Source organism: Fusarium venenatum (genome assembly GCF_020744135.1).
Source record: "Fusarium venenatum strain MPI-CAGE-CH-0201 chromosome Unknown EDB82scaffold_2, whole genome shotgun sequence".
Classification (NCBI taxonomy): domain Eukaryota; kingdom Fungi; phylum Ascomycota; class Sordariomycetes; order Hypocreales; family Nectriaceae; genus Fusarium; species Fusarium venenatum.
The window spans coordinates 911,505-930,103 of record NW_027072130.1 but is presented as its reverse complement, the minus strand read 5'-3'; the positions used below and the strand labels follow the sequence as shown (position 1 = coordinate 930,103).

Below are 18,599 nucleotides of genomic sequence, written 5' to 3'. Positions count from 1 at the left end.
GCATCTAGATTTGCTCGGCTATTCGTACTGACAGACACTATTGAAAAATCATCTACACGTGTTCCCAAGACGTACGGAGTGTCTCACTACTCCTATCAGCTGGCCTGTGAATCAGGGGTCTTGAGAATATGCTACGTGCAACAAGGCTCATTGGTATTTGGCCTGGGCGCATGTCCGAAAATCGAGACCATAGACCCCGCGATGATACGAATCGAGATGCCGGAAGGAGAAATGTTTCCATGGTTTTCATGATGAGATTTGTTTTGTGGCTAGCTGAAGGAACAATGACTATCGATCAGAGGCATTTGGCAACGATGATCTATGTTTCACCTCAGTTTGCCACATTCACGATATGATAGAACATGGGTAGACTGACAACGGGACGGGAACTTTGAGATTTTGGGACTTTTTCCAAGTCAGTGGCAAGGTCCAGTGCTGAAGATTGATAGAGGCTATTACGGTGGCTCATGAACTATAAAGATCAGGTTTTGTGCTCTACAAATGTTGTATCACCATCAAGTTCCACTGCAGCATATCCTCTCTGCCTTAAGTACTACCTATCATTTCTGTCCTGCCCATCATGCCCAACAAGCGCGTCCGTCGCTCCCTCCAAGAACTCGTCAGTCTTTACGACAAAGGCGATAGAACGCAGCTGGAGAATCTCGTCAGGGCTTTCCGCAAGATCCAGGCCCTTGAAACTGAGCATCTGGACTCATTCTACAAGATTGCTGGCTATCATGGCGAGCCTTTCGAAGGAGAAGATCCTTCCGACCCAGAATGGTGGGGTGGCTACTGTCAACATCAAACAGTTCTCTTCCCAACCTGGCACAGAGCCTATCTCCATCGCTTAGAGAATGCTCTTCGCAATGCTTTGCCAGAAGCCACTGACCTGGCTTTGCCCTTCTGGGATGAGTGTGCCTCTCACGGAACCAAGGAGAATCCTATCCCCTGGTTCGTGACTGCTCGCGAGCTTCCCTTCCCAGTTGATGGCAAAACAGACAACCCTCTTTTCTCATACACGCTTCAAAAGGGCCTGGCTGACAATCATACCACAACGGATGTTAACCGCTACACCAAGCATGCTGGCTACCAGACGGTTCGCTACCCATTGTCCGGTCTTGTCGGAAATGATAAAGACAGACATGAGACTGAAATCCACAACGCCAAGTACAGGGATGACGAAACTAATATCAAGATACTCAATTCCAACGTCAAAGCTTGGCTGGATGGTACGGTTGAGATCAAGGATGATGGGGACCCGTTGACTCATCTCCCTGACACGTATTCTGTCTATTCCCGCTTTCAGCTCTGTCTCGAAGCGCCAAACTACACTGTCTTCTCCAACAAGGCTTCCATGGGGCAGTATATTAAGGACCATGGCGGCAAGCCGCACTATGGTGTTGCACTCGAGGAGCCTCATAATGCTATTCATCTAGCCCTCGGTGGCTTCTACCAGAAGGCCGTCTACAACGCTGACCCAATCCTCGGCGCTAATGGTGATATGGGCGAGAATGAGACAGCTGCCTTTGATCCCATCTTCTATCTCCACCATGCCTTCATTGACTACACCTTCTGGCAGTGGCAGCTCCGTCACAAGTGCACTAAAGCCGGCAGTCTGACTGTCCAGGCTGGTTACCCCGGCACAGAGAGTGGAGGCAACCCGGTTTTTCCGAAGGACACAGCCCTCAACATGAACAGCCCACTGAACCCTTTCGAGAAGCCTGGCGGTGGATATTACACTTCAAACGAGGTGACAGACATCAATGAGCTTGAGTACAGTTACGGGCCTGGCTCACTTGACATCGAGAACGTGCCGGGTCGGTACATGCCACCCAAGGAGCCCATTGCTCGTATCGTGCGGGTACACGATATTAATCGTTCTGACTACGCCGGTTCCTTTGTCATCCGTACTCATATTAAGCTGCCTAATGGTAGTACTGTCGAAGTTGGGCGCGAAGCCGTACTGAATCGGTGGAACGTTGCTGGGTGTTCCAATTGTCAAAACCACCTGAACGAGAACTCGTTCATTCCTATTGACGGGAAGACGATGGATAATTTGAAGGGCGAGAATGGCACTGACAATATCAAATTCGAAGTTCAAATCCAGACACGCGGATTTGCCGGGGATGGATTCCGCGCTCCTGTGCGTAAACCTAAAGTTGAGTTTTTGTAGATTCCTAATGGGGAACAATACGTGAGATGGCTGGTCGGTTGATTATCATGGTGCTGATTTTTCCTATGTCAAAGTTTATTTCTATGGGATACATTGAGTAGAAACAAATCTAGTTGTTTCCAATGAGAAGCTTGCTTTGGTGGTTATGAAATGCCTCATGAAAAAAATGATTATTGTCACATGGTTTAAAGGTTGAGAAGCAACTGAACTAAACCCGTGTGTGGCTTAGTGAATAGAGCTATGGTCAATCGAGCCTAGTATGCGATTCAAGTGGCTTGGTTTACTGAATCTGGGCCATTTCAGAAGAGTTTAATTGCTTCTAAAAATAGTCTGTAGGCAAGCTCTCCAAATCTACCTACCCTATTGAATACTGAAACTTACCTGACAGTGGAGGTTCTACAACTAACTCTAAGAGAGAATACAATTCCTTTTCAAATCTTATTCGTGTATTTATACATAATCAATCCGTCACATACTTTCTTATTTGTTAACTCTCCGGGAACAGTCGTAACAAAATGTGAGTACTGAAGCTTGTGCAAAAAAGAAGCAACAACAACAAAATATTTTCATGTCTTAGAAAAAAACCGAAAATTCTTTCTACTTAGTCCTTCTTATTGTCCTACGCATGTTGAATAAACATGATGTATAAAGCACTAGGCAGCCATCCCGAGCTGAACAACCAAGGCATACTTCCATCGGCAGTTATCAAACACGAAGTTCCGACTGGTGCGGGGACATAAGCTTAACGTTACACAGTGCTTAGTGCGTTGTTTATTCCAAGGCATTAAATAGTCTTCGATCTCGATGATGCTGCGGCTCGTCGGCAATCCGCATGCCGTTTGAACTCGTGGAATCTAGCAGTGCCTGTTGATCTACAGGAGAATTCTTGATTGGGGCAAGGGCTTATTTCAGGCTAGCTAGAAGCGGCTAGCCTAATAATACTGCAATGGCTCGCTGGCGGTGTCCCGGGCGTTGTTACCTAACTCCATGATTAAAACGGTGACTGGACAGCGTCTATTGTCAGCTTAGTTTTCGAAGGATGAGAAATATTGTGATGCGGACTAATTAAACAGTTTGAAAGCCAAGTGGTTGATGTAAGTGGCTGTACAAGGGATGTTGTAAATGGAGTTGCGTGGGCAAGCGTGGCTAGCAAGCTCTGACATGATCCCAACCCCTGCTAAAATGTTCACGAATCAGGTCATTTCATTGCCAGGCTTCTGCAAGAGAAGGTCAGGGGAAATTGGCCATCACGGGAGGGCCCGAAAAGCCAAGTCCGAGTAAGTCAAGTCCGAGTTTACTTTGCACTATGTACACAAGAGGGACTGCAAAGGACTACGCTAATTGATATTTCAATAGTGCTAAGTGGCTTCGGAATTTATGGAAGGGTACTTCGAACTATCTTATTAAATCGGGTATGAAAGCACTAAGGTTACTGTCTAAAGGATTGGGAGCAAAAGAACCACAGTCTCACGCAAAGAACAGTATACTAATCCACATTATTGCAAGGAACGAAACAGACCAATAGAATCGACGCGAGAAGAATGTCGACTGACAAGGGAAAGAAATCGAGCGATTGATCGAGTCGGTAAACGGTATCCAGAAAATGTCCGAGCGTATATCTGGAGAAATCCCCATGCTGCATGATCCTGCAGGATTTCCGCTGAAGGCTTGGCCACAAAATACAACACGATATCAAGGCGGAAGTCAGCAGAAAGAGACTAGTAACTATCAAATGGCCATGGAAGGCGCGAAGGAGCCATAGTCACCGTTGTATAGCATCCATTGTGATCTTCGTCAGTAGTACGAGAACGTACTTCGGTCTTGGACACTGCATGAGTTTTCAAGAATATCATGGCAGTACTTCTGATGTCATCGAGATAGGGAAAACCAGTGGTCAGGTATAAATACGACTGGGACACCGTCGTGGAATAATAGTATTTTCCTCACCACTCTCAACACAAACCACTCAAACACAAACATCATCTTCAACCTTCCATAATGATTGGAAAGCTTCTCTTCAGCTCTGCCATGCTCTGGGCAACTGTGAGTACCAGCCTTCCGCAGTTTCTGTTCATCAACAACTAACACTATCTACCAGGCTACTGCCAGTGGCCTTCGTCTCTCGGACACCGGCACCCCTGCTGGTTGCACTGGCTCAACCGGATGCTGTATTCCTAGCTGTCTGGTAGACGTCTCTGATTTCTGGGGCTGTGGTGGAAACGTAGCATTTTCTGGTACTTGCCAGTGGAACTACGACAACCCCCAGGGAACTCAAGACGTTGGCGGCTGCGACGACGTTCAGGTCACTTTCCTGCGAGACCCTGATGGCAACCCTGCCATCGACCTTTACCACAAGACCGACAAGACCTATGATCGTTACTCCTTCAGCAACTGCCAGACGCCTACTGTTGGGGGAAGCCAGTGTGTTCCCAAGGGAGGCGGCTGTGTAAGTAACAAAATCAACATGTTTATTGATTAAGTGCTAATGAAGTGAACTAGGACACCAACATCATCCTGACTGGTGCTCAGGGATAAAGGACATGGCAATGGTGGAGATGATGAAGGGCGATTAGTCGCTAGCCCTTGGTGATGGGTTTGCAGTTGTCAAAGGATTGTTTTTTTGGAACAATTCTTATTGTAGGTTGTGGGGGGTTCAGTATATACACACCACATAGCCTCTCGCGATACCGTTACCTCTTTAGTTGGTCAATGTCATTGTTGCAACTCATTACTGGACCCACTACTTTTTACATTTCGCAAAGGGTCTGTATAAACTTGACCAGAATAGGTATAGTCTCACAAGGCTGATCATAAGCGGGGATCAGCTCAAGATTGAACAGAATCGGTCAGCCTGCTGTATCTAAACCTGCCATTACATCTCTTTTCATGAAACCGTGACTCTGAAGGAATATATGAGAAATGTCACAAAGGGATGCGCAACATCCACTTGACGTTCGCGGAACTATGGACTCCAATGACCAGATATACGACACTTTGCCATTGAGTGGAGATCAGTTTCGCCTACTCAAACTGCAACATGGCCAATGGGACGACAGTGTTGTATGCTACTTGGCAGTCCATGAGCTCGCAAGTCAGCCCGAGTTTGAAGCACTTTCCTATACGTGGGGGAGTAACCAAAACTGCGAAGTCATTACCATAAATAGCTCATCTGTCACTATTGGTGCGAATCTGGAAAGCGCACTGAGATACATCCGATTACCCGACAAACCACGGGTTCTGTGGATAGATGCATTATGCATTAACCAGAGAGATGATACAGAGAAAGGACACCAGGTCCAGAATATGTGTCAGGTATTCTCTTCAGCCACTACTGTCCTCGCTTGGCTGGGCCCTCCTCATTTAAATGGTGAGCGGGCGCTGTCAGATATGCGACAAATCGGGGAGAAACTGGCCCCCGTCTTTCGCAGAGAAGCTGACGGAAATGGTATCTTGACCAGCCATGGGAACGCATGGGATGACATCAAAAATCTTTCTCCAGATCGCATTGGCTTACAAGTGGAGGCTATAGGTTGGGATGCTATATGGGACTTGTGTGACCGTTCTTTCTGGCGTCGTATGTGGATTATACAGGAGTTGGCTCTGTCTGGCGACCTCTTCGACGACAGATCCAACAGTAGATGTATAGTTGGTTGCGGTTCAGAATGGGTGCCATTGCCGGTCTTGTCCACGTTTATCTCCGTATTTGGCCTCATGAGATCCAATCCTCGTTGGATGAATGGAAGCATGGCTAGACCCTTTGACAGGTTGAAAACAGATGGAGCTCCAGCTGTAGAAGCCATGATCACCGTAATCTGGCGTTTTGACTCAAGATTCGACCATGACAGGGAAGACAGAACGTTGGACAACATTATGCGACTATCACGAAGCTTCCAAGTCACAGATCCTCGCGACAAGCTGTACGGGTTGCTTGGAATCATCACAGACCATCCAATCGATGTCGACTATAAACTTAATGTGAGCCAAGTCTACAAGTCGTTGGTTACATCTTGGATCGAAAGCAAGGGCAACTTGCATTGTATCCTTGGCAATAGAGCACCTCTCAATGACGTTGGGCCATCTTGGCTTCCGCAGAATTCGAACCAGCTGCTTGACGGCTTGCCTTTCCGGAACTTGATGCGGGCAGCACAAGGCAAAGGCCAATATGCACAGTCTCCCTCAATCAGTTTCATGCAGGAAGATAATGTCATGAAAGCTCGAGGAATTCGCCTTGGCAGAATAAACCACGTTGTTGGTCCATTCTGGAGCAGCACTAATTCCCAGATTGAAATGGACCTAGTCGGTAAACTCAATACAGACACAGATATGAACAACATGTTTCATGTGCTTGGAAATCTGTACCTCTCGCTGCCCGAGAATGTACAAGACGATGTTTAGAGAGCTTGTGTTTTGGATTCAGATATGAGTGACCCGAGCAACATTATTAGTCCAGCACCAGACCACTTTCGACAACTATGGCATGCCTTTATCTTGAAGGAAGAGATAGACGAACGCTTTGAGCCTCATCTAAATCATAAAGAACGTTGGAAAAGATACATAGAACCGCTTGCTATAAGCCTTGGTCGCGCTGGGTGTTGTGATCGATGCCTCTTCGTCACCGAGGATTTTCGAATGGGAGTAGGGCCGGTTTCGATGCGAGCGGGTGATGAGGCAGTCGTCTTGTTTGGGAGTCCGCTTTGTTTTGTATTACGGTCTGACGAGCAGGGCTACAGACTTGTTGGGGATGCTTATGTTCAAGGTGTTGATCCGTTTGACTTTCCAACAATTGAAGATAGAAAGGATCTTCCCTTCGAGGACTTTATAATCCACTAGTTTGAAAAGTTAAAGGGGCTTGTGAAAAAAATGATTTAGACTTGTCCTTATAGAGTAAAATGGCCCCCTATTTCCATAGGAGTCCCAAGTGTATACAATCCATCCAACTAATGTTGCTTTTGAAATCCATGCCACCGATCAAAGACCTCCGTATCAAGATCAAACAGATCCAACATCCTCCCCACACTATGATCCACCAAATCACCTATAGTCGCCGGCTTGTTATAAAATGCAGGCACTGGTGGGAAAATAACGGCACCGTTTTGTGTAGCCGTCAACATATTCTGCAAATGAATTCCACTCAACGGACACTCTCTTGTAACAAGCACCAACCGATGCCGTTCTTTGATCATCACATCCGCCGCTCGCGATATTAAATCATCGCAGTAGCCGGTGCTGATGGCTGATAACGTCTTCATACTGCAAGGCACGACTATCATGCCATCAACGCGGAATGAACCACTCGCGATTGGGGCAGCTAGATCATGGTTGCTATATGTTACGTCGGCCAGGGCACGGATATTAGCGACTGTGTAGTCTGTCTCGTACTTGAGTGTGTTTTCTGCCCATTTGCTGATAATGAGATGTGTCTCGACATTGAGGCGGCGGAGGATAATGAGAGCCTTGATGCCAAGAATGGAACCTGTTGCCCCTGTGAGGGCGACGATGATTCTCTTGCGTGTTGTAGATTTAGGTTATGTTGGAAATGTGCATATTTGTTCTGAAGTAGCGAAAGTGTGAGACATTTTGGTGGTTAAGTGGGTTGCAGGGTCTGATATGAGTCAAGCACGGGGTAAGGTATTCTTCGCGTTGTATCCGAACATTTTTAACATGGTACATAACTGATATATGCTCTTTTTCCCAGTTCCTTTTCCCATCATTAGATAATTGACCGAGACCTTTTACGCTACGGCAGACCTCCCGAGGTCAGTTGCCGGTTTATAAGTTAAGGTATTCCTCTTACTTCACCAAATTGATCCCCCACAACTCCACTCCAAATATCGGATCGATCCGAAGGGCATGGTGTTGTTGTGGAGGGTACTTGCCCGCTTAGGAAGTTGTTGAGAGAGCAATCGACCTTTAGCCACTACTTGTTTGTCCTCTCTGGAACTTGTTGGCAATAAGACATATAGATAGATCATTTCGGCCATCACAGCATTGAACATCGTCTACCCATCTGTAGCAGCGTTCGTACTTGGTCACTCTTTAGGTATGAAAGAAATTCACATTTGATATGTGAGCCTCAACTACAGAGGGTAGCGACAAGGATCCTTCGGCTGCACGGGAACGTAGCGGGGCCATAGAACGGGTCTGTTAATAATAGTGTCTTTGACGAAAGGGTCGAATAACGTAGCCATTTGAGAGCGTATAGTTGCTTACTTCAACATGGTCTAGTGCCTTGATATTACTCAACATGGACTATTTCTCAGGATCAAAACTCATCGGTCAGCGGAACCCACGTTGATTTTTGCACTTCGGCGATGAAATGGAGATGCCTTATTCCAACATGTCGGGAAGGCTCCCGTGAAGACTTCCAAAAAAATGATATTACGTAGATCCCCAAGAGTATGCATAATGATTTGAGAGATTGGACTTGCATGCATCCGCTAGTAGGGTATAATGAGTATAAAAATGTATGTATGATCTTTCGAACTGTGGTATCTCTACAAGTCGATAAATACTACTCATTCGTCAAATTCATCTACTGCTTGGAACAAGGACGCCATTCACTTCGTGGATACTTCTATTGTAAACTGATTAAACCTCCTATTTCAAGACAATGGATACTACACTCCACGAAAACTCCAAGGCGGCCCATAGCTTTCGTCGCTTCATCCAAGAGCTTCAAGACGAGAACGATCGCGTTGTGATAGACGAGGAGATTGACCCTCACCTGGAACTTGGAGCTATCGTCCGCAACGCCTACGAAACAGAAGACAAAGCACCACTTTTCAACAACGTCAAAGGCGCCCGGTCCACTGGTCTCTTCCGCATCTTGGGTGCGCCTGTAGGAGCCAGCAAGATCCCTGGAAAACGATTCATCCGCATCGCCAAGTCCCTTGGTCTCCCCTCAACTGCCACTGGGCAAGAGATAATCAACAAAATCCATGAGGCGAAGAGACTACCCAAAATACCATCTAAGGAGGTCAATTCAGGCCCTGTGAAAGAGTTCAAGATCTTTGGCGATGACATCGATCTTAGAGCGCTCCCGTCGCCTCTTTTACATCAGAACGATGGTGGTAGATTCATCCAGACTTTTGGAATGTTTATCGTCGAAACTCCTGATGGGTCGTGGGTCAACTGGAGTATTACTCGAGGCATGATCAACGAGAACGACCCCAAGTCTTTGATCTGCCCAGTCATTCCAAGACAGGATATCGGCGTTATTCGCAAGATGTGGCAAGATCAAGGTAAAGACATGCCCTATGCGCTATGCTTTGGTGTTTCACCGGCTGCTATTATGGTGAGCGGCATGCCTATACCCAAGGGTGAGAATGAGGCGGCTTTCATCGGTACCCTAACAGGTAGTCCTATCGAGGTTACAAAATGTGAAACCAGCAATATCCGTGTCCCAGCTGATGCAGAGATCATCTTCGAAGGGACAGTGTCTCGAACTGAAACAGCCCCTGAGGGACCCATGGCTGAATACCACGGTCATATCTTCCCCGGAGAGACTAAGCCTTGCCCCTTGTTTAGAGTCGATGCCATCACTCACCGCAAAGATCCAATTCTACCTATCTGTATCACTGGAAGAGCCCCTGAAGAGAGTGAAACCGTCTGGGGACTTACTCAGTCGGCTGAGGTGCTGACAATCTGCCAAAATGCTGGATTGCCTATTAAAATGGTTTGGAACCCATTCGAATCTCACTGCATCTGGTTCGTTCTTCAGGTCGATAGAGCTAAACTGCGAGCTATGAACACGACTATGGAGGAGTTTTCCAATAAGGTCGGCCACCTTGTTTTTGCATCCAAGCCCGGCTTTTACATCCCTACCATTTATCTGGTAGGAGACGATATTGATCCTACCAACTTCCGAGATGTTGTCTGGGCTGCTGCCACGAGATGTCAACCCAAGGCAAACGAGTTCTTCTTTGATGAATATCCTAGCATCCCCCTAATTCCATATGTTGGCTATGGGGTCAAGACTTCGAAGCATGCTTACAAGGTTGTTCGATGCTGCTTGTTTCCCAGCGAGTTCAAGGATGAGAGTTTAGTGTGGAAGGAAGCTTCTTTCCGTGGTAACTACCCCAAGGAGGTTCAGGAGAAGGTCAAAAGTCGATGGTCGTCTTATGGGTTTTAGTTCTACACAAGGTATAAGAAGCAGTGTAGTTGAAGTATCAATTGGACTTATAATTAATTACTATTATAATTTAATGAAATTAAATTTACTACTTCGCATTTAGCTATATTAGCTTATACAGTCTCGACTTGATATTCATTTTCCAGCTCTTAACTCGTTCCTTTATCACCTGACGCTTAGTCCTGATGGGGGTATCCTTATCACTAGCCATGGTGTGCATCCCTCTCTCTTTCTCGAAATTTCTATCGAGCATCCTTAGATGGGGTATTTCTACTCCTGATACCCTTCTGCTCTCATGACTTTCTCCGTCTCGTACAGACGGTTGTCTGGTTGTAGCTGGCGTCACGCTTTCAGTTAACACCTCGGTAGAATCGTGAATTTCTCGAGCCACTCCCGATGAACCCGATCTCAAACTGTTTGACGTTTTTTCTGGTGACAAATCACCTCTAGGCACCACAAGATATCCATCGACACTTTCATGCAGTGCGGCCTCGTCTGGACCAGGCGTCAAAAACACATCCTCAAGTAGGTCATAATCCGAGTTCTGGGGGGCAGATGATGTGAAATGTTCTGGCTGTGGCAACACAACAGGTGGCCAGTATTGGTCCGGTGAGTCCAGCAAGTAAGGAAGATTGTCCATATGTGACAGATTTGCGTTTCGAAGTGGTTCGCAGTATAATATCGTTGATTTTGCAGAAGAAACAATCCTACCCATTGCTGTCGTGACTCGTAGCATAGAGCCTCGCTTCTCTGGCTTAGCGATCAACATGGAATCCTGTATAAGGTCCAAGAAGTCATGTAAAGGTTGAGAATAACACTTGTGGCCGCGCAAATACTCGATCCACTGTCGCAAATTAGCTAATGTTCGTTTTTATTTAGAGATGAGTGATATTTACTTTCAAGACAGAAGGTTTCACAATGGGACCGGAAACATAAATCGAGTTGAAGAACTTATCATCTCGATACCCGGTATCATCATCCCGTTGTCGCGATGTGGCAAAGTCCTCACGTTCCTTTCCATCAGGAGCGGTGAAACCTCGTCCACAGCCTCGTTTGCTTGGACGAACAGCGTCGGAGCCAAGAAGATGCCATGTGATGAACTCAAGAAAGACACACCCGAGCGTCCAGATATCATACTTTTGACTGACTTGTGTTCCCTCGCCCGCAGCCTTTTCAGGCGGACGGTATGTCTCCGAGAACCCCACCTTCTGGATCTGCGTGTAGTCGGCGTTTGACGAGTGGAAGCGCATCAGTGTAAAGTCTGCTACTACTAGTCTACCAGGCGGTTTCTTTTCGTCTCTGAAAAACAGTATGTTCTTGGGTTTTATGTCTCCATGTCGTCCCCTGCTTCGGCTTTCACCTCTGTCTCCTTGAACTTGGAAAGATGGGTTATTGTGGACTCTTTCGAGGCCAGATGCAATACCGTGACATTGTTGAAGCATCCAGATCAGGTCATCCCGCGATGTTGGATCGGCCTTGTGGTTAGCCCAGTGATATTCCAGGTCACCTTCAGCGCAAGGAAAGATCAGATACTTTGCTGAGCGTAACTCATAAGAGTACAGAAGCTGAATGAGACTCTCATGTCCTGGATTTGGATGACTAAATCGAACTAATGCCTCTCTCTCTTGATCAAATGAAGCAGGGTCAGCTGTAAAGCGTTTGACAGCGTAATGATCGTCGCATCTCTAATTTAAGATAGTCAGCTAGAATGACAACCCCGGGCTTTCTTTAGGTACTTACAGTACGCTCGCCCCATCGTTGATAGTTTTCATGTATCCTTACTTTAGAGACCTGACCGTGTGCGCCTTTGTCAGGGCCGTTTAATGGATCCAAGAATGGCATCCGTATTGAACTAGGAAATAACTGGTGTTTCATGCATTCGAAGTCGATAACTTGTGGTAGGAAAAGATGTTGCTTCAAGACAAACCCGTCACAAGATAACTCTGACCAGTCCTTTAAAATTTCACTTGAGTCTGCAAGTGGTAGGTCGTCATCCCAAACGTTGAACGCGATAAAGTTATGAAGACGCTTTGTCTTTTTGATGTAGATAAGCGTAGCGAGTATCTTCAAGCGCCCAGTCCGTTTCGCGTTATCGAAAATCGCGTCCAGGTTAATAGTAGGCTTTTCGGGATGGTGCTCGTGGATTTCGTCAAGTACATCTTGGACACGCTCTGGGCTGAGTATTTCCCTGAGAGAGGACTCTAGTACGAATGCCTCGGGCTTTTTGTAAAACTCGGGTGAAGGTTTTATTGCCCTGCGTATCCTATTGGCGATGATTTGGCTTACGGGTCGCTCATGCAATAGGTCGTTCGGTTGGGCAGCTGGGCTCTTACCATTCGCGTTGGTGAACCCAGGTTGATGATTACTAGGCTCATCCATGTTGCTGAACCTAGTTTAGGACGTTTTGGAGAATGACTCAGTTGAGACCCGAAAGACGTGGCTATGCGTAAATGGTTCGGCGAGATAAAAGCAGGAGTGGATATGGAAGTTCAGGATTGTGAGGTTAGAGTAATCGAAAGAACAAACTCAGACCAGAAGGCAGCTTCGCGCGTTTACTATCCGATAACTGTGCTTTTGTAACTATGGTTAACACCGGAGCCTTGTTGCAGAAGGCCACCATTACGATTATTCCCTCCCTGCACTATTACTAAATGTAGATAGGTATGGCAAGCGGCTGAAAATACAGGGCTGGCCAACATTGGTAAAGCCCCCAACTTTCTTAACAATGTCATTGTTAATAAAGCCCTGGAGGGCTGCATAAAGTGCAGAACTAAGAAAGATTTGGGCGGCTAGTTAGTTATCCGAAGCACTCTACGAACTTTGCCGCTGTGCGAAGGCGAGTGGCGTTCTGACAGGGGGATGATTCAGGCTGGCTTCCTGGAAGGCAAGGCCGATTATTAGGTCTTTAAGCCACCATATGCAAGTTACAGTCACAAGGACTTCCAGCACGTCTGCTGACAGACCCCTGTGGAAATTCTCCTTCAATTTCTACCCAGCCGAAGGGGCAAAGTTACTAAAAGGGGATATGGCGGAGGCTGTGGCATACCTGCACTACTGCCATAGGTCAGCACAGCCTGTAATTCCGAGACATGCAGATCGAGATGGATGAGTCCTACGTCCTAACTTCAATCAGACCCGGTTAGGAACAGCTGTGCCATGACAAATTGCAATGGCTTGTCAAGTCTCGCACTTGCAAATTAAACCATGTGCTGACTCGACGTAAGGTCAAGAGGCAAACCAAGTCTCCCCTTATCTCGGAGGATATAAGCAATCTTAGTTCCGATTGTCCTTCTTGCTTTTTTGTGATCATTTATCTTCCTTTACTCTTTCCTTTGTAGGAATTGTAAACTCTTTTCCTTGAACACAACATCGCGCAACCATGCCAATTCGACGAGAAATTCCGTCTCATTCCATCAAGAGTCGTCAATCACTCATGCAAAATCTCCAAATCTTCTGTACCAAGAATAAACTTTTAGTGCAGAGTTTGGAGATGCGCAATGATGTCTACATAATATCACTTGAGGAATTATCTCTACCGCTTCATCGATCAGAAGCGCCAACGATATTTTAATGTAAGTATCTTCTTTATTTACATCACGAACATTCTGACATGGAAGCGCAAAGCTTTATTGAGTTTCAGTTATTAGTCTTATAGACATGTCTTCCTAGGCGCGCTTCACTGCCGCATTCTGAAGCATACCTCAGACAACTGAGAGCTTGTATATACGTTATCACGGGAAGACGGGAATCCCCAAATAAGGAGGCGTCAAGTTTGCGGTTTTCTGTTATCAGCTTCGAATCCGTAGAGTGTTGGGAATAGGCGCTGTATGTAATAGAAATACAAATAGGTTCTGTCCATGTTTGGGTTCGTGAGAGAGTGTAACATCCACCACGGAATTCGAGAGCTGAGCGTCAGCAGACACTCATTGCTTTTCCTGGTTATAGCGCAGATGCGAGAACCTGATTTGAGGCCTGCAACAAATGACGCGGTGGCCTGATAATCACTGTAAGCATATCCAATCATCTGCAGAGTATCCGTTAATTTGCTTACGGAGGGGCTGGAGTGGCTTATCTGGAAAGGTATGCATCGCAAAAGGGAGAGTTACAGTGGTCAAAATGAGCCTATCAGGCACTTGTAAAAGACTGTACGTACAGTTTCAGCTCTTGACCCTAGTTAGCTTGAACAAGTACTTAATATCCCTGTCGGATATCTTATGACAGTTGAAGAACGCCTACTGAGGCTATGTGCCATAAGGCTCTCATTTCTGTGCATTAAATAGCTCATGGTGTTATGAAGATTGGGTTCATGAGATATGATCGCTGAAATCAAAACAACCAGCTTTTTGTCACGATAACACGATTACCAGACATGGCACCACAAATGAAAGAACCAGATGTTCCAAAGATAATAAGCTCCAGGGCAATCAAGAGATTACTGGTAAACGGAAAGACTCGTGGACTTACCGACGAACAGGAACAAGAGCGGAAAGCTGCTCATTGTGAACCCTTCTTGCCAAACAAAGACATCGAGTCCTTGGTCCAAGAGGCCAACGTCAAAGCAACCTTGAATCAAGATAAACTGCTAGGCTCACATAAGAGTAACAAGGAACTCGCAGAATACGTCGTTAAGGCAGCACCTAGAGCTTTTCTGACCGCCATATTCATAGGGGCGGATCAGGAAAATTGCATCAGGCATCTTAAACAGAAAGGTTTCGTAGATGCAGAGCTTCCCATCCGCCTTATGATTGTCGAAGATGCAGAGGACGCAGAAGATTATTATAGAGTCTGTAGGGTCAAATCAAACCATACGTTGCCGTATTTTTCAGGATGGAAAGAAACGCTGCAAGAGAACTACGAGACAGATCAATGGACATTCCTGGCCCCGACCTTTGAGGAAGACGACTTCAGCTATGAGTTCCATCAGAATCTTCGGCTCCCATTCGTCTACATTCCTAATTCCAAGCCAGACGGAGGTTACTTTGGCAAAGTTCTCAAACTTGGTCTTCGCATCGATCATCAAAAATTGACAAGTTTCGAAATGGTAAGGGCCCACGTTTATCCATTCAGGCATTGGGTCTGACCATCTTTTAGACCCCCAAATTCAACGAGAAACATATCGAAGTCGCTGTCAAGTTCATGAACACCGATTACAGCATGGCCAACTCAGACGTGAAGAAGTTTTACGAGAGAGAAAAGACAACGCTAAAACTCATGAGAGAGTTGAAAGATTTACATCTCATAAGAGCAATTGCTGCGTATACGAAAGGCACCTCCAGGTGTTTCGTCTTCCCATGGGCTGAAGGAGGCAATCTCGATACCTTCTGGCGGACTGATCGAAGCTGTCTTGACAAAAGTCTTGTTCGGTGGGCCTTGGACCAAATGACAGGTATCGCAGGTGGTATTATGAAGCTCCACGCTAAGGATACCCGGCATGGAGACATCAAACCGCTCAACATCCTCTACTTTCTCGACTCGGTCGACGAACGCGGTCGTGGAATACTGAAAGTAGCAGATGTTGGTCTCGCAAAGGTTCACACAGAGTATACAAAGTATCGCGCTGCCACTACGACGAGGATGAGTAGTGAAAGGTATGAACCTCCTGAGATGCTCAGCTATCTTCACAAAAAGGCTGCTATACCACGCAGATACGACAGTTGGAGCCTCGGGTGCGTGTTTCTCGAGTTCACAGTCTGGCTTATCTATGGTAGATCGAAACTCCATAGTTTCCATCAGGATCTTAGAGACTCCCTTTCGGACAAGTTCTATGAGACGAAAGGAGATTCTTACCCTCGGCATCATGTTGTGAACCAGCTGATCAACGAGATGGAGCAGAGTTTATCAGAGTCTTCAGCTCTTCACAGGCTTGTTCGTCTAATCTCCGAGCACCTTTTAGTACCTGTAGACAATCGCATGTCCACCAAGGCACTGTATGAGAAAATCGACGATATCAGGAAGAAGTGTCATCATAAATCTTACAGCCTTGACTCTTCTCTTGTGAGCCTAGCAAAAAATAGACCCATGCCCGATGGCCACCCCGACAACAACCTTCAACCACCCGATAACGTAAGTCCTCCTGTCTATGACATATCACCTAACTAACTAACTGGGATCAAGTATGTGAGTAAATCGTCACTTAGGAGCCTCTGCTGCTTCTAGTTCAACTAACCATAAGTTACCTCCTCACAGAACGTTCGTTAACCCTCGCTCTTTATTTCCGATGCTGACATGACCCAGTCAGTAAGTATCCTGAACATGTTAAGGTACCGAGACTCTGACAGAGGGAACTAGCACACGAGTAAACTTGATAATCGGTGGCGAAACATCCCAGATAGCGAATGGGCGCGATTTCTCGTTTCACGTCTTGACTGGCCCTCTCTTCGTCCTACCATTGTGACGGAATTCTGTGACGCTTGCAGTTCGATTGACTTCCTTGAAGATAGTATTGAGCTGAATCGAACTCTGCATGACCTTGAGGAGGGGTCTGTAGGTTGCTCGATCTGTTCCTTTCTGTTCCGAAGTTTTTCGATGGTCTGTACTGGAACAGGAAACCCCATTGTTGATCAAAGCCAACGTCTGTCGCTATCTCAGAATGACCATTGTCCAATATCATTCTACCTCAATCCAGGCAAGTCGCCCCTCATGCTGAAAAGCACATTCTAACTATTATCAGACCACATGAGTCCGGCTCCACGTCAAGCACAGTTGGGCTTGCCGGTTCTTCCTAAACTTGGCAGTCCTCAAGAGTTCGCACTTCTCAACGAGTGGATCAATCTTTGTGACAGAACCCACGATTGTGTTTCACGAGGGTCCGATGGGGAGCCTCTTAACCAAATGCCAACAAGGCTCATACACGTCGGCACAACAGACGCCCCTTCTCTACATCTTGTCGAGACGGCCAAGGAAAACATTACGGGGAATTATATAGGACTGAGCCATTGCTGGGGTAAACTGTCCAAACAAGAGCGGTTCTGCACTTACATCGACAATATTCAGGGTTTTAAACAGCACATCCCATTTGACGAACTGCCCCAAACCTTCAAGGACGCCGTCATAACTACAAGAGCGTTGAAAGTCCGCTACCTCTGGATTGACTCGCTTTGCATTATCCAAGAAGACCCACCAGACTGGAAGATTGAAGCTGCCAGAATGGAAGATGTTTTCAACTCGGCGTACTGTACCATCGCAGCGAGTTCCTCAGCATCTTCACTTGATGGCTTTCTTATTCACAGGAGGGAAAGGGCCGTTATCGGAATAAATACTTCAAAGGGACCTTTGTATCTCGCTGAGGCTATCGATGACTTTCGCGAGGATGTTGAAAAAGGGATTTTGAACACACGTGGTTGGGTCTTCCAGGAACGAGCTTTATCTCGCCGCACGATTCATTTCACTTCAACTCAAGTTTACTGGGAGTGTGGTCACGGAGTACACTGTGAGACCTTGGCTCATCTACGAAAGTAAGTTAACGACTAAGCTGAAGATAAACTTGCTGACTCGATATAGTCGCGAATCCGAACTGCTGGGCGACTCCAAGTTCCCAAATCACGGTATACAGAAGTATAAGGACGACAGTATTCGACTAGTGCAGTACTTGTATCAGACCTATTGTGCACTAAACCTAACAAACCCTACGGACCGCTCCAAGGCCCTCCTGGGATTGGAAAGTCGTCTGGGCCGCACATTCCGGTCACGGGCAGTATATGGTCTTCTATCGGCTTACTTTGAGAGATTACTTCTTTGGCAACGCGACCAAGTTTCCCCCATGGAAAATATACCATATCCAAAAGGTCAGACTGTTCCTTCGTGGTCATGGATGTCTTTCATGGGAAAGATCAACTATCAGGATGCCCCGTTTGGCAAAGTAAATTGGACTGGAGATGTGGAGAACCCTTTCATTTCTCAGGATTATGTTCACTGGGACGGAAGGTTGCAGGCTAGAGCGCACGAACTGTCCATCGATGAGGATGAGCTGAAGAAAAGGATACGAACTGACTTGATCCATTCTAAGTTGACTTCTGGGCTTTTCAAGTGTGCAGTCGTCGGGACGAGTAAGGTCACTAACGAGGATGGAACGACAGATCAGTACGTTCTGCTGATAAGTCAAACGTCGCCTGGTATTTTCGAACGAGTTGGCACGGGTATACTTATAGATATTCACATCCGACCAGATACTGAGCTAGTCTATATCAACTAGTACATCTATCTAACTAATAGATGTTATCCCTTCCTCACCTTCATCTATAAACTTGCTAGAGATCCCGCCTTTATAGTGATCTATGCAGAAATATCCCTTTCTTG

At 46.3% G+C, this 18,599-nt stretch overlaps 7 protein-coding genes across 7 annotated transcripts; 5 read left to right on the top strand and 2 right to left on the bottom strand.

Moving 5' to 3' along the window:
- Nucleotides 1–416: 416 nt before the first annotated feature.
- Nucleotides 417–2,324, top strand: EDB82DRAFT_123486 (putative tyrosinase). The gene has a single exon (XM_025733096.2). The coding sequence runs from the start codon at nt 581–583 to the stop codon at nt 2,171–2,173; it is 1,593 nt and encodes a 530-aa protein (XP_025584037.1). The 5' UTR covers nt 417–580; the 3' UTR covers nt 2,174–2,324.
- Nucleotides 2,325–4,069: 1,745 nt separating this feature from the next.
- Nucleotides 4,070–5,066, top strand: EDB82DRAFT_494710 (uncharacterized protein). The gene is made up of 3 exons (XM_025733095.2): nt 4,070–4,216; nt 4,272–4,619; nt 4,673–5,066. Exons 1-3 carry the CDS (start codon nt 4,172–4,174, stop codon nt 4,706–4,708), a joined length of 429 nt encoding a protein of 142 aa, XP_025584036.1. The 5' UTR covers nt 4,070–4,171; the 3' UTR covers nt 4,709–5,066.
- A 71-nt stretch (nt 5,067–5,137) lies between these two features.
- On the top strand, nt 5,138–7,003 carry EDB82DRAFT_544723 (heterokaryon incompatibility protein-domain-containing protein; the record flags this gene model as incomplete). Its single annotated transcript, XM_025733094.2, has 2 exons — nt 5,138–6,514; nt 6,569–7,003. The coding sequence occupies 2 exons, from the start codon at nt 5,138–5,140 to the stop codon at nt 7,001–7,003; spliced, it is 1,812 nt and encodes a 603-aa protein (XP_025584035.2).
- EDB82DRAFT_553780 (flavoprotein family) lies at nt 6,703–7,843 on the bottom strand (the record flags this gene model as incomplete). Its single annotated transcript, XM_065609624.1, has 2 exons — nt 6,703–7,677; nt 7,826–7,843. The coding sequence occupies 2 exons, from the start codon at nt 7,841–7,843 to the stop codon at nt 7,111–7,113; spliced, it is 585 nt and encodes a 194-aa protein (XP_065464483.1). The 3' UTR covers nt 6,703–7,110.
- A 1,017-nt stretch (nt 7,844–8,860) lies between these two features.
- On the top strand, nt 8,861–10,349 carry EDB82DRAFT_494707 (UbiD decarboxylyase family). The gene has a single exon (XM_025733093.2). It carries the CDS (start codon nt 9,267–9,269, stop codon nt 10,302–10,304), a length of 1,038 nt encoding a protein of 345 aa, XP_025584034.2. The 5' UTR covers nt 8,861–9,266; the 3' UTR covers nt 10,305–10,349.
- On the bottom strand, nt 10,350–13,173 carry EDB82DRAFT_494705 (kinase-like domain-containing protein). The gene is made up of 3 exons (XM_065608491.1): nt 12,045–13,173; nt 11,201–11,989; nt 10,350–11,148 (listed from the first exon to the last, which is right to left on the bottom strand). Exons 1-3 carry the CDS (start codon nt 12,681–12,683, stop codon nt 10,408–10,410), a joined length of 2,169 nt encoding a protein of 722 aa, XP_065464482.1. The 5' UTR covers nt 12,684–13,173; the 3' UTR covers nt 10,350–10,407.
- Nucleotides 13,174–14,549: 1,376 nt separating this feature from the next.
- Nucleotides 14,550–18,583, top strand: EDB82DRAFT_566033 (uncharacterized protein). Its single transcript, XM_065609818.1, has 5 exons — nt 14,550–15,345; nt 15,396–16,367; nt 16,593–16,929; nt 16,975–17,758; nt 17,805–18,583. The coding sequence occupies exons 1-5, from the start codon at nt 14,674–14,676 to the stop codon at nt 18,493–18,495; spliced, it is 3,456 nt and encodes a 1,151-aa protein (XP_065464481.1). The 5' UTR covers nt 14,550–14,673; the 3' UTR covers nt 18,496–18,583.
- Nucleotides 18,584–18,599: the final 16 nt, after the last annotated feature.

What these genes read in the sequence shown, in the direction of transcription:
- EDB82DRAFT_494707 (XM_025733093.2), top strand. Translation starts at nt 9,267, where the DNA reads ATGTTTATCGTCGAAACTCCTGATGGGTCGTGGGTCAACTGGAGTATT.
- EDB82DRAFT_494705 (XM_065608491.1), bottom strand. Translation starts at nt 12,683, where the DNA reads ATGGATGAGCCTAGTAATCATCAACCTGGGTTCACCAACGCGAATGGT. An exon ending in AACGATGGGGCGAGCGTACT is followed by an intron (nt 11,990 to 12,044) that starts GTAAGTACCTAA and finishes ATCTTAAATTAG; the next exon opens with AGATGCGACGATCATTACGC. An exon ending in TGAAACCTTCTGTCTTGAAA is followed by an intron (nt 11,149 to 11,200) that starts GTAAATATCACT and finishes AATTTGCGACAG; the next exon opens with TGGATCGAGTATTTGCGCGG.
- EDB82DRAFT_123486 (XM_025733096.2), top strand. Translation starts at nt 581, where the DNA reads ATGCCCAACAAGCGCGTCCGTCGCTCCCTCCAAGAACTCGTCAGTCTT.
- EDB82DRAFT_494710 (XM_025733095.2), top strand. Translation starts at nt 4,172, where the DNA reads ATGATTGGAAAGCTTCTCTTCAGCTCTGCCATGCTCTGGGCAACT. An exon ending in CTGCCATGCTCTGGGCAACT is followed by an intron (nt 4,217 to 4,271) that starts GTGAGTACCAGC and finishes ACTATCTACCAG; the next exon opens with GCTACTGCCAGTGGCCTTCG. An exon ending in TTCCCAAGGGAGGCGGCTGT is followed by an intron (nt 4,620 to 4,672) that starts GTAAGTAACAAA and finishes GAAGTGAACTAG; the next exon opens with GACACCAACATCATCCTGAC.
- EDB82DRAFT_566033 (XM_065609818.1), top strand. Translation starts at nt 14,674, where the DNA reads ATGGCACCACAAATGAAAGAACCAGATGTTCCAAAGATAATAAGCTCC. An exon ending in AATTGACAAGTTTCGAAATG is followed by an intron (nt 15,346 to 15,395) that starts GTAAGGGCCCAC and finishes ACCATCTTTTAG; the next exon opens with ACCCCCAAATTCAACGAGAA. An exon ending in ACCTTCAACCACCCGATAAC is followed by an intron (nt 16,368 to 16,592) that starts GTAAGTCCTCCT and finishes AGAGGGAACTAG; the next exon opens with CACACGAGTAAACTTGATAA.